This window comes from Parus major, chromosome 8 (genome assembly GCF_001522545.3).
Source record: "Parus major isolate Abel chromosome 8, Parus_major1.1, whole genome shotgun sequence".
Classification (NCBI taxonomy): Eukaryota; Metazoa; Chordata; class Aves; order Passeriformes; family Paridae; genus Parus; species Parus major.
In genome coordinates, this window is record NC_031777.1 from 21512669 (window position 1) to 21525955 (window position 13287).

The following is a 13287-nucleotide window of genomic DNA, read 5'->3' on the forward strand; positions in this document are numbered from 1 at the left end:
CATTTTTCTTCTGTTGTGCAATAAACAATTTGTTGGAGTTAATAGGAGTTGGAGCAGGCGGGTTGTGTCAGGCTTCCGGCCCCTTTTGAACAATCTGGAGATCTGCCATCCATGCTGGTGAAAAGTCCCCTTTCTCCTATGTGCCTGTGGTTCACATACCCAGCCAAGGTCTAATATTAACTTAGAGTGTGAGTTGTCTGAGAGAGTAGGGATCATGTACTGAACATAGCCCTGGAACTGAAGGCTCAGAGTGCCTGCAAGCACTTCTAAACCTCTGCAGGGTATTTAAGACAGGGTGAAATTTGATGCTCACATGTGTCTATGGACCTATGGTTTAAACATTTTCTAGGATACAATAGTATAATGATCTGAGCATATGATTTGATATTGTTTAGGGCACTGATGAGAATTGGATCTTAAAATGCTTAGACTTCATGAAAATAAAATTTTTGGATTTCTGGTTTTTTAGGTTCAGTTCCAAATTATAACTCTTCTGTTGGTAAGGGCAAGGAAGAGACTTTTAATCACTAACTCTACAAATGATTGCTGGACTTTCTAGCTTAGGTATAATTATACTGGAGCTTAGCATGTCAACAGGCTTCAAGTTCTGGTCAAACTCTGACCAGACATTGACCAGAGGAGATTCCATCTCTGAAGCAAAGTCTGGGTTCACAGGGAGGGACCCTGGAGATGCCTTAAGAGAACCAAGATCATGGAGTGATTTACCTGTGATCCCTTTTGGAAAACCTGAAAACATGTGCTGGGTTCTTCAAAGATAGGAGAGAAAATGCTGTTTCAGGAGCAAGACTTTGCCTGGGCAGCAGCAGGTGGGCGCTGACAGCCTCATGGTGGGTGTCCATCTCAAGCTGGTTGGTTGGCTGCAGCCTGAGTCATGGGGTAGTAGGGGATGAATCTGCCTCTCTAAGTCTGCCCTGTCTCCATCCTTCCCCATTAACTGAGAGGGACCCTACAGCTAATAGTGGGTGAGATTTGTATTTTCCTTCTCCTGAGGAGAGTTCTCTAACAGAAGAGATTGGCCGTCTGCTGTAGTGATTTGCTGGGGAGGTTTGGAACCTCCATCCTTGGAGGTTTGTGAGAACAGAGTTGATGTGTGTCTGTCAGCAGTGATTCAGGTTGAGGTGATCTTGCCCAGGGAATGGGTTGGTGAGTTCTTGACATCTCTCAGAGCTGTGGTTTTGTGATTTCCCAATCCCTGGTATCCTTCTTTATTAAGTAAATGGAGCTGGAAGCTAAGTCAGGCTGTTGTTTGTCAGTGAAGGAGCTGTCGGTGTGTGCAAAGGCTGAAAGAGGAGAGGTTTATTTGAGGAAATGCAGTTTACTGGGCTTCCCCCATCACCTGTACAAGCCAGATCCAGCATTTCCCACGTGTATTTGCTGACTCCAGGCTTGTGCCTGCCTGTCTTGGGTTTATTTGAAAATGACAGCTATAAGAGCAGGAAAAAATCACTTCTAAAAAGCCTTCTTCATTACAAAATGCTTCCAGGGGATCCATCGATATATATGTGAGCTCTGCAGTTGACACATTTATATCTTTAGTAATTAGTACGTTCTTGCCACTCTTTCTAGGCTCTAGTACCATATATACCATGTGGGCTGGAGTGATTTTGTACAAAACAGCACAGATACAGAGCAGTCCTGGGTGATTCCTCAGTGCTTCAGCAACATATAGGGACCTCCTGAGTCAGCAGCTGCATGAATGCTGTGCTTGAGCCTTCATGATATTCTCATCTGCCATGAGGTTCTCTGGTTATTAATTAGCATTCTTCAGTCTGGCCTCCAACAGCCTGTGCGGGTGAGCTCTACCCTTTAAGGAGGCTTCATGAAAGAAGTTCTCCTGGTGGTTTAACCCCATTACCTGACAACTGGAGGGTACCCCACAATGGCAATAGAGGACAACTGTTTCTCTGGGAATTAGCATCTGCAGAGAAGAAGCTCCACACTTTGTGTGGAGGCACAGGTGGGAGAGGAGGCTAGCCTTGGTTGACAATTGGATCTTGGCATTCAGTTCCTTTCCTGGCAAGAAGCCACCTCTTGGTTTGGGTCCCTCCTGTCATCTCTCTGCTTAGATTTTACTTTCTTTGCCTGCTCTATTTGTGTGTCTCTTTATTCTCTGTGCCTGGTAACATATTCTTCTTGGAAATTGCCCATTTTTAGACCCACAGGACAGCAGGAAGTGCCTAAATCCTTCCTTGTGAGTTTCCCTGCTTTAGCCAATTTATAGCAGACATCATACCATTTTTTTTAAGAGGCAACTTTAAGACAAACTACTCCAATCCTTCCTGGCACCATGTAAGCCCTAACGACTTTTCAACATCTCAGCTCTCGTTAATGCATTTTTCAAACTACTACCCCAAGTGATTAGCCTGTATTGTGGATCAATCACTTGCCAAATTTTAATTAAGAAAGGAGGAGAAAAAATAAACTCCATCCCAGTTCCAGCCCCATTTCTTTGCTTTGTAACAGCCCTGGAGCAAACTTCTTGCAGCAGAGTTTTATAAACCCCCCAAAACTGGGGTTTATAATGGAAAAGCTGAGGTGGCCTTTACTCCAGCACACACAGCTATAACACATCAAGGCTTTTCCATGTAGCTATGATGAAAGGAGCAGAAGGACCTGGAAAAAAAGAAAAAGAAATGGCCGACAGGTGGGACTTATTATTCCACAGCATTTTTATTTCAAGGGAAAAGTTTAGTAACCCCAGCTGGCAGGTGAGCAGTGGGGGAGCAAATGCTTTTTCATTGTGCCTGTGCCAGCATGTGTGTGTACAAGCTTATGTGCCTCTCCACAAGAGAGGAGAGCTTAATCAGTGGTGCAGATAAATGTACACCTACACCGAAAAGTCAGATGTAAGGAACAAGGTTCTGAGCAACTTCAATCGAAAAAGTAAAAAATCAGGACTTAGTTCTGAATTTACCACACATGCTTATGTGTGGAGGGCAGTTTCATATAATATAAAAGAAAAATGCTTCCCCAAGTGTCCAAAGTATTAGGGAGACCCAGAGCCCTAGGCCCAGCGTGCCACGTGCTGCTTGCACTGCATTCGGGCCAGGCTGCTGAAGGTTTCCAGGATGCTGTTATTCCCTTCAATGTACCCAGGCTTCAGAGCTCAAGGATGAGCCCTGCTTCCCACTGCAGGTGAAGCAGTATCCACCACTTCCCTAAATCAATCTGTGATTATGTAGCTTTTGCAGAAAATAGGTCAGGCTACATGTGGTTGGTGACATGGTTGAAAACTTGTCCCTGACTATTCATGTGCAGCTCTCAGGTTTAGGTGGGAGAGTGGACCTCCCTAAAGCCATGTGGTAGTTTGGCATTTAGGAAAAACGTGGAAAACACCCATGGAAGTGATGGCTCTGAGAGAGGCTGCTGGGAGTTGAAGCCTGTTTTGCCCTTTTCCTAATCCATATCTCACAGCAAGAAATGAGTAAGTACTCTGGTGATTTTTAACTAGTGCTAAAACTACCACGAGCCATCAGCATGTGGTGCAGCAAACATATCTCCAGGACAGAGATCTCAAGTTCTGTCAAGATAAATCCAGCCATCTTCCCTTTCCCTGTAGTGTGAGGGAACTGCATACCTGACCTTGCTTTGCTATGGAAGAGAGCGGCAAAGATGCACTTGGTTTCATCGGGCTCGGGCTTGTTCTGCCGTCCCTGTGGGCTGAGCACAGAGCTGGTGCTTATAGTGAGCACCTGCAGCCTTTGGTTCATGCCTTGCTGCCTCTTACGAGCAAGCTTGAAAGTAAGGAAGGAGAGCATGGACACAGATGTGGGCACAAGTCACATCTGGAATGCTTAAAGTCCCCATGCACACTTGTGCTTGTCAGGGCACACAGGAAAGCGTGAACAGGCAGCTGGCAGCTGCTGTCCCTCCGACAACATGCTGTGAATTAATTCCTCAGCACCTCCTGCCACTTCCTTTGGGACCCCCTCCAGCTACAAAGATGATGCCAAGAGGGCAACTAGATGCAACAGGTGCCTCCAATGAAAAGGGAGCTGCATGGAACTGAGTAGAGACTCAGTTGAAACAGGATATTTTGTGGCATTTGCATCCAGATTAGTGAGCCCCTTGGGAGTGCTGCTGTGTCACCACAGTGGCAGAAAGGGCAGATGTTCAGATTTTTCTCTCATGTTTTCACCACTGCAGCAAGTTTTTACTGAGACATGCAGAGTAGAGCTTGCTATTTCTCATTCTGTAGATCCAAAGCTGAGATACTGAGCATAAGCAAAGAGGCATGTTAAGTAAACAGGCTCTGCTGAATTCCACTGCACTCAAGTTTCCATTTCATCAGTGTTTTAAGCCTTTCCTTTGAGTTACAGTTGGCACTTGCTCCCCCCATAATCCAGCATGCCAAGTCCACTTGGTGAAGACCACTGCATAAGGCTGCATGATGCATTGCACAGGCAATGCAGTGGGATGATCCCTGCCCTGGAAGACTGAAAACAGACACAGTAGTTGTCCCAGTTAAGTGGAAGGATGTGTCCACAGGCATCAGCACCAGCGTTAGGTGTGCCATCCTGACCACCAGTAGTCTGTCCTTCTTCAGACTTCCAGCCTGAGAGTGATGCTCAAGGTGTTTTGGGGGTCTCTTACACTTCATTCAACTCTAGCTCAACGGGACTTCATGTGTGACTGGTTTAGATCAGGTGCAGGTGCCCATGGTCCCCACATGTGTTCCATCAACAGCTGAGCCGCTGGCAGCGGGCACTGTCAGATGGGACCTGATTGTTCAGAAGTGCAAAGCTCAGGGAATAGCAAGTGTGCCAAGTCCATGACTGCAAGGAATAATGTGCAGTGGGAGCAGGGAAGGCCATCCAAATTTCCCACGCTGCTGGTGCTGTAGTTGGGAGGCTGCCTCACAGCAGAGCCATCTTTCTGTCATTTTTCCCATCAATTGTCTGTCACATCTGCCAATCTAATGATGACCGGCTTAGGTTGACCCCGATTCTGAGGCTTATTAACACCCTCTTGCTGTCAGGCTTGGTGATAGATGGCACATCAGCCCTTGTTTTATTTCATGTACTGTTCCTGTGGGACACCCTTTACCCCACCCCAACTCACATCAGTTTGCTGTTTCCAGCTCACCTTGGCAGAACAGACTTATCTCTGCAGTATGTGTGAGCTGGGGAGGATGGGATGGAGGGTTCCTTCATGCCAGCAGCTCTTAGGCTTTTGCAGGATGGACGAGATAGTGTCCTAATGTGCTGCTCTGAAAGGGATGGTCCAAGGCCCCCATGAACCAGCTCAGTCATCCCTGCTGAAAACTTCACTTGTTCCAGCTGGGTTTTCTGCCAGTTTGGTGACCTGAACTGGCTCATCGAGGGCTGCAGGTGAGCAAGGGAAACAAAAAGGAGCAAATCTCCCTGGCAACCAGTGGTGACAGTGGTGCTGAGTTGGGTGATGCACCTTGGCTCTGAGTTTCAGCCCTCTTCAGAGCTCCTCCTTGTCCAGCTGCCTCATGCCAGGGACTGGAGTGGGATGGGGATTTGCAGGATAGGCAGGGAGGACATTGGGACTCCCCCTTCATACATCTTGTGCTCGCTGTTGGAGGCCATGGCCCTGCCTGGAGGGCCTTACTGCTCCTGTAGTCCCAGGCCAAGGGCAGGGATGTCCTTCACATTCTCACACTGTGCATCTCATCTGCTGGTTGCAGGGTGCCAAGAAGCTCTGTCCTCAGTGTAACACCATCACGTCTCCTGGAGACCTTCGGCGCATCTACTTATGAAGGACCCAGCAGGAGGGCGGGACCCAGCTACTCGGCTCAGCTCATCACACCCAGGGGGAGAAGAACGACCACAACAAAAAAAAGACGTTTTAAAATTCAAAGAAAAAACAAACCAGGGACTCCAGACATGGACTCGAGGATACAGGAGCAGCGGGGAGCCTCGGCTGCCAGGTCCCACAGTTTGAGACCTCCTTCAGCATCTGCAGCGGGCAAAACCAAATCCTTTGTTGTGAAGCCCCCTTTTTTAAAACCAGTGTTCCCCATCACCCATTCCCTGGAGCTGGCTTTGCATTGCGGATGGCTCGTGAGCCCTCCTTTGGACTGTGTTGTCGACCACTCTGCCCCCAGGAGACTGGGGAAGGGACCCTTGACAGAAAGATGTTAAATAACCTGTAACTTGTGTTCCTTGATCAGTTTTTGTTTTGTTTTTATTTGTTTTGGTTTGATTTTATTTTTATTTTTTTTTTGGTTGGTTCTGTTTTGGTTTTTTGTGGTGTTCTAGTGATGACTAAAAGGTTTAAAAAAAAAAAAAAACACACCCAGGCAGAAATGAAGCACATGTAATATAGATTATATATGTTTACAATGTTGTGTATAAATGGGATAGACTCAAACATTACATACTAATAAGTTTCCCTTTCTTTTCTTTGGGTTGTATTTTTTTTAAAGAAGAAAAAAAAAATGAGCAGAGAACATTAAACCCATATTTTTCTTGGTTCAGCAAAGTTTTGGCATTAAAGTCATTAGTTTAAAAAAAGTATATATATACATATATATAATATAAATGGTTTAATGTTCTGTGGTGTATATTTCCTCATTCAGATATGAAGTTAACAGCTTTTAGTAATGGCTGTAGCATTGCCCATAACTTACAGAACTTATGGGGAGTAGAGGAGGTGGATTTTTGTCATTAGTTGTAGCTAATGGGGCTATTTATAATAGAATCGTTATCCCCGGAAAGACACAGCTTTTAACTCCTCACCGGGGGGCCAGGCAGGACAGGGGGAATCTGGCTCAGCCCCCTTTATCTTTCCCAGCTGGGGAAGGGGCAAATGGTGAGGAGCTGGAAAGAGGGAGTCTGTCAGAGCACTGTCCTTTCCCCTAGTGCCTGCTTGGGGGTCGAGCTGACACCTTGTGCTCCCCCAGCCCATAGCCCCTTTTCCCCTGCCCTGCCTGGCTTTGCTTTCCTCCTTTGGGCAGTGTTTCCTGGCTGAAGATGCCGGGGCATCAGGCTGGTGCTGAGGCAGGACAGTGGGGATGGCAGGGGACAGGATGGTGGTGGCTTTGCCCAGAGAGACTCAGCCAGTTCCTGTGCAGAGCTGCCTGGCAGAGCTGTGCAAGCCCTGCAGAGCCAGCCCTGCCCTGCTCTCGTTTCCCCCAGCTCCCGCTCTCCCGCAGCCTGCGTTTTTCCTAAGAGGTTTTGGCACTAGGGCAGAGAGCCAAGCCAGCCCTGTCTCGTCCCCCCTGCCACTCCCAGGGTCCAGCAGAGACACTCTCAGCTGGACCCAGAGGTCCCCTGCAGCCCCAGCTTCTTCCATGCAGTCCCTCATGCTTGTCCCTGTCTCCTGTATCCTCAGCCTTAACCAAAGCTGCCATCTGGCCTGGTTTTTTTTGTTCTTTCTTTTATTGTCAGGATCCAAGAAACAGATAGCAACCCATTTTCCAAGGCCTTGGGACTTCTCCCAGCCCCACACTGTGCATCCCTGCCACAGTTTCCTGGGCAGCTGTGGGGTGCCAGCTCCCCATAGCCAGAAGACAGGGAGATGGGAAAGCTCATCTGCCCCATTCCTTTCCAAGCAGATCCCACCTGGCAGCACAACATAGCTGGAGCATTAAGACAGTCTGGAAAAAGCAGTGGATGAGGGGTTTGGAGCTAGGACCCCAGTGCTGCTGGGGTATTGCTGGGTAAGCAGAATGTGGGGGGTGTGACAGTCCCACTGCTGCTTCCCTACCTTGAGCTCTTTTGCAGAGAACAGCTGCAGCCTTGGCATCTTCTTGACTGATTCAAAAGGATCCCACTGCACCCAAAAAACCCCAAATGAAATTGAAGGAGCTGTTATTTCATAAATATCTCATCAAAAAGCGACAGTTCCTAATTGGGAGTTTCCCTTGTGTCCACACTGATAACTGTGTGGCCTCTGAGACCAGAGAGCTGCAGCCTCCACTGCTCTGTGCCAGCAGAGCTCCTGGGAACCAGAGAAAGCCAAGGCACCCCAGAGGGTTCTGCCTTCACAGGGAGACTGTGGGCAGGGGCTGTCACTGCGGGGTAACCCTGCAGCCAGCAGCACAAGGCAGGGGAAGGGCAGGCATGCATAGCTCAGGCTGGACTTGTGAAGGGAGAAAAACTTTCAGGGTACATGGCTCAGCTGGGAGAGTGCTGGTGCTGAGGTCTCAGAGATTGAGAGGGGGCAGCCAGGTGGGTTTGAGAGGCAGCCAGGAAGGGCAAGAGGGTAGGACACCCCTACCCTGCCCTTCCTTGGAAATAGCCTGGCTCCCTCCCAGGGCCTTTCTGGCAGGTGTTGTGGACCAGCCACGTGCTTTATGTACGTATGAGTAAAACCATATGTAACTAGTCACTGGTTCTTTGCTTTGGGATTTATTTTTGGTTTTTTGGGGGTTTTTTTGTTTAAATTGTAAAGCCATCCCATTTTCAAGGGGGAAGCTGCAGGGGGAAGGCTGGGGAGAGAGGCATCCCAGTTTGTAACAGGCATCTGCCACTTCCCCTCTTCTGTAATGAGTTTAAATGATTTAAAAAAAAAAAAAAAAAGTGAAATATCAGAGTTACCTATCTTTGCCCAAAGAATCCCAGTTGCACAAAGCGATATTCCGGTGTGTCAATGATTGTGTGTCAGTGTATACTATACAAAGAGGTACTTGTCACTCCCGTTTGTAAACTACATTTGACATTAATTAAACAAGTATAAATCTTGTCGGGCGCTTTCTGCTTCTCTGTGTTTCCCTTTGCAGGCAAGAGGCAGCAGAGACCCCCACATGCTGCAGCCCCTGGATGTGAGTAATGTCCCAGAGGGGAGTCCTGGTCCTGTTTGGGATGCAGAGACAGATGCAGGGGGATGCTGGGACATGCACCAGACCCCACCACGGATGGGTTCCCCCAACTGGTCCCCACATAGAGCCAGGAGGGCGGGGCAAAGGGCAGCCCCCAGGGGACACCCCCATAATGAAGTCTCATCGGTTGCGTTAGCTGGGGGCAGGAGACGCCCAGCCCCAACAGATCTATACCTCCTGCATTAGGGGCCTCCAGTGCAGTGTAGGGTTACCCTGACACAGGGACTGGGAGGCTGCTGGGGCGGGGGGACAGAGGTCGGGTTCCCCCCCCCGGCACACGGCTGGCGCCCACGCTTTTGGTTTACAAACATTTTGCAGATGGGTCAACGGGCAGTTTTCAAACCTCTCCCCATGGCTGTGTCCCCTAGGGATGGGTTGCTTGGGGTCCCCAGGCTGGTGGGAGGAGGCAATAAAGATGTCGGGGACATCTTCCCATCTGCTGTGCCAAGGATAGGGAAAGGGTGGGATTTGGCCACTTTTTTGGCTGGCAAGAAGCAACGAAGGTCTCAGCCACTCTCCCATCCACTTCCAGCCCAAGGGAGGCCTGAGGCCAGGGTGAGGGGCAGAAACCCTCCCTCCCTCTCCACCTACCCCACAGCAGGCTGCTAATATTTTATTTAAAATATCTTTAGGAAGCAGAGGACCATGATGTATCGGATATATTGAGAAAATGCTAATGTGTAATAGCGTGTGTCAGGGGCCTCGTTCATCACCCCGCACCGCCTTCTGGGGGATCCATATCTAATTAACAGTAATGAATGAGGGAGCCCACCTAATGACAGCCCGCCAGTTTGTTATGGAAATGAGGCAATCCCATTAGGCAAAACACTTAATTAAACAAACTGCTCGGAGTGTAGGCCGGTGCAGGATGGGCACAGGCCCTTTAGGGAACAAGGGGGGCCCTGGTACCCAGCCCTCCACATGCCAGGTTGGGAGCACAGAGGTTGCTGCAGCCTCTTGAGCTGGGTGCCCCTGGTCAACTCCAGCAGCAGGGGGCTGGGGAAGCCAAGAGGGATCTGCCTTGGGGGGTCCCAGCTGGGGAAGGGGCAGCAGGGCAGTTCACATCCCCCTCTCGTCTCTCTCCTTCAATGGGCTCAGAGGCAGAGGCCAAACACAGATTTCCAATCAAACGTGTGTACTTGGCTCCTGCTCTATTGACACTGAAGCAAGAAGGGCTCAAGGTTAATTCCTTATCAATACCCTATTGTCAGCTCATCCATCACTCCATGGGGGCAGGGGCTGCCCAAGCTCTCACTGCCCCAGCCCCCATAGGTTTGGGAGGGTGACCGAAGGATGCTGTGCCCACTCTGCCCATCCCAGCCATGCCCACGTAGCCTGTCTCTGATGGTGCTGGGGTGCACTTGCAGCCATGTGAGGATGCAGGAATGAGAGGATGGCGGGAGGTCAAGTTCAAAGGGAAGGGGATGGAGGGATGCCCATGCCCCAGGCTGGGTGAAGGAGCTGTGTGGGTGTGCTGGACAAGGGGGCATTAGGAGACAAATCAGCTGGTGGCTGTGGGCCCCCGTTTGTGTTGTTCTGTTTCCTAATTGCATTCTAAGCCCCCAGCCCTGTGTGCTGGGGGGTCCTGCCAGCCTTTTCAGAAGACCAGCACTAAGCTCAGCACCTTTCCCAGGGACTACAGGAAAGCAAAGGGAGCTCCAGAGTCCTGATACGTGGAGCTCCCAGAAGTTGGGCCATGGTCTGCTTGATCACACTATTACACAGATTCACTCAAAAGACAGATGGGCTTCCATGGGAGATGGAGAGGGAAGTGCTGTGACCTGGTCTGCTGAGGTGAGAAGGGCAGGAAAGCTATGCCTGCTGTTAGACTTTTAGTTTTAACAATCAGTTAAAGCTGAAGAATGGGATCTTAGTAAAAATTTCAGAGTCAGGCAGCCCTAGGGAGAGATGCTGTTATGTATTAACTCACAATCTCTAATTCTTGTCATCGGAGTTAGCTCTTGCTGGTCTTCTTCCCTGCCCCAAGAGAAGACCTTTTGCAGGAGATGCTCTCAGGCACTCAGAAGCGCTGGGCTGAGCCGAGCTGTTGGGGTCTTAGCCAGGATCTGCTCAGCTGTCTCCTAGTCTAGCAATCTCTCCATGCGGGAAAGAGGGGTCCTGCTGCCACCTCGTGGAGCTGCTCCCGCCCGGCACGGGGCTCCCGTGGGCTCTGCACAGCCGCCCCCTGCCAGCTCCCGCACGGGCTGTGGAGACCAGCCTCCCTCCTTCACTTCCTGGGATGCGGCACGGGCTTGGATTGCTTGGTTCCATCCCGTCCATTCCCACTTTTCCATCAAGGGCAGAGCTCCACACATATGCCTGCAGCATCCCAACATGCATGAAAGTGGGACCTCAGCCCACACACCTTTAAAACACCTTTATGAGGTGTGGGCACAGGTCAGTCTCCACACAGGAGCCTAATTTTAATTGCCTGTGCTGCACAATGTTCCCCCAGCTCCAAAACCTGAACCCTGGCTGGCTGGATCCTGCCCCTGGCCTGCCCAGATCCCCACCACAGCCTCTCCCATTGTCACAGGGAGCTCTGGGTGCACTGACACCCTCCCAGCCCTGTCAGGAGCGGCTGAGTGCCCTCCAGCCCAGCCACACAGGCCACCCTGACCACTAAGTGGCTTTTTTTGTTTTTCAAAACCATCCCGTAACATCACCACTGCCTGGGGAGAGAAAGCACAGGGGAGCAAGCCAGGATTGCTTGCTCAGTTCCCTCATAGGAAACACTCAGATGGATTTTGCTACTGAGGGAAAGTTAATTTTGTTTTACCACAACTGTGACCATCCTCTCCCACCACTCTTGGTGTTCCACCCACACTACTGCAGTCTGCACATGAGGGCTGGACTGCAGGAAAACAAGCTCTGGGACACATCCCACTCCCTACCCTCGAGGCAAGCCCAGGGATGCTGCATTTTTCCTCCCAATGAACAGATCTGCAGTGCCCCTCCTCCCCATAGCTCATCCAGAGATTTACCTGGATTTGCCAAGATATCACAACCTTTGGGCTTTCAGTGTTCAGGCTGAAGCTCTTTAGGAACGCTGGCAGCGCCAAACCGTGACAGTTTAGCAAGGATTAAGGGTCTGAGGCTGGGTTTTTGTAAATCCAGTAGTGCTTGGATCAGTTCTCAGCCATGTGCCTTTGGGCTCCAAGTTATTAACCTTCTGTTTCAAATAAGCCACAGGAATACGGAGGGCAGGAAGGTGGGGGCACACACAGTACAGGAAAGCAGAGGCCAGCATATCACACAGTGCTCACAATCGGAATTAAAACTTGCTGGGACTCAGAAAACAAAACCCACTCAGACGACTGGTGCTGTAAATCACTGGCTTGCCCAAGATCACCCTGCTCTCAGAGAGCTGTGTACACAGATCACCTCCAAATTTCAAGTCACTTTTGCAGCAGTGGAAATGCCTGTGAGCACATTCCTGTTTGCAAAGCTCAGGACACCTCTGACTGCAGAGCTGCTCTGGAAAGTGGGGAAGTAGGCTGAGCTGGAGTGAGCTGGCCATGTGGCAACACCGTGCTGGGGAAGTGAAAGTGGGGAAGGAAGGTGCAGCTGACATGTGAGGCTCTCCCCAGAAGAAGCTTCACCATCCTGTCAGGCAGGAGCAGAGGGTTTAGCTCCAGCTCCTGCCAGCCATGTTCTGCAACAGCCTGAGTGCTTAAACAGAAGTTCAACACCCCCAGCAATAAACAGGAACAGCAGATTCCCAGAAACAACTGTATTAATTCAGAGGTGTATATTATGGAGTGTTTAACTGATCTGTAAAATACTGAACCTGTAGAAACCAGCATGAGGGCAAGTGCTGGTTAAATAGCCTCTATCACCTCTGTCCCCCAAGAGTGTTCACAGTGCTACAAACAAGCTGGATGCTGAGAAGCCCCAGCCCAGATCTCTGAAAAGGCAGATGAATACATGACAGCTCAGGAGTTACAGCACTGACATACAAACCAGGGGCCTGCTTTAAAAAGCTGGGAGATGTCTGATCTGGGCTTTCTGGAGATAGAGGACCATGACTGGATTTTACAGGTTCAAAACCTAGAAACAAGAATTTCTCCATAAAAAGGGGGAGGCTGAAGGCTCCTACCACGGGGTAGCCCTCACACCCCATTGTCACAATGGGAGATGGAACTGGTGTCACACCTACTGAAGACTGGATCCCAAGCAACAAGGGCTCTTGTGCCTGGGGACAGTTTTCACTTCTAAAAAAATCAAATATAAAACAGATCATCAGGCCCTTTTCAGTTCTCACTTATCCCATATACAGCCCAACCCTTCCTCTAAAAACATGCTCATCAGGGGGTTATTCTGCTGTAAAAGAAATTGTCCATTGTCACAACAGTCTGCTACAAACAGCTGTGTGGTCACTACTGCCACTCACCCTGTGCTTTCACTTCTCTGAGGTGCTACAGTTCTTGTTTTAAACTTCCAAATTATTTTAGTGCTTCTCAAGGACAACCCCC

General features: G+C 49.7%; 1 protein-coding gene across 5 annotated transcripts in view; it reads left to right on the forward strand.

The window, feature by feature from the left end:
* Positions 1-8676, forward strand: part of RNF220 (ring finger protein 220) — a 215850-nt gene extending 207174 nt beyond the window's left edge. For all 5 annotated transcript variants that reach the window (XM_015636627.1, XM_015636630.1, XM_015636629.1 and 2 more), the window contains one exon: positions 5675-8676. In XM_015636627.1, the coding sequence (XP_015492113.1) occupies positions 5675-5746 (72 nt within the window). In that variant the 3' untranslated portion in view covers positions 5747-8676. The remainder of the gene's footprint in view (positions 1-5674) is intronic.
* The last annotated feature ends 4611 nt before the right edge of the window (positions 8677-13287 follow it).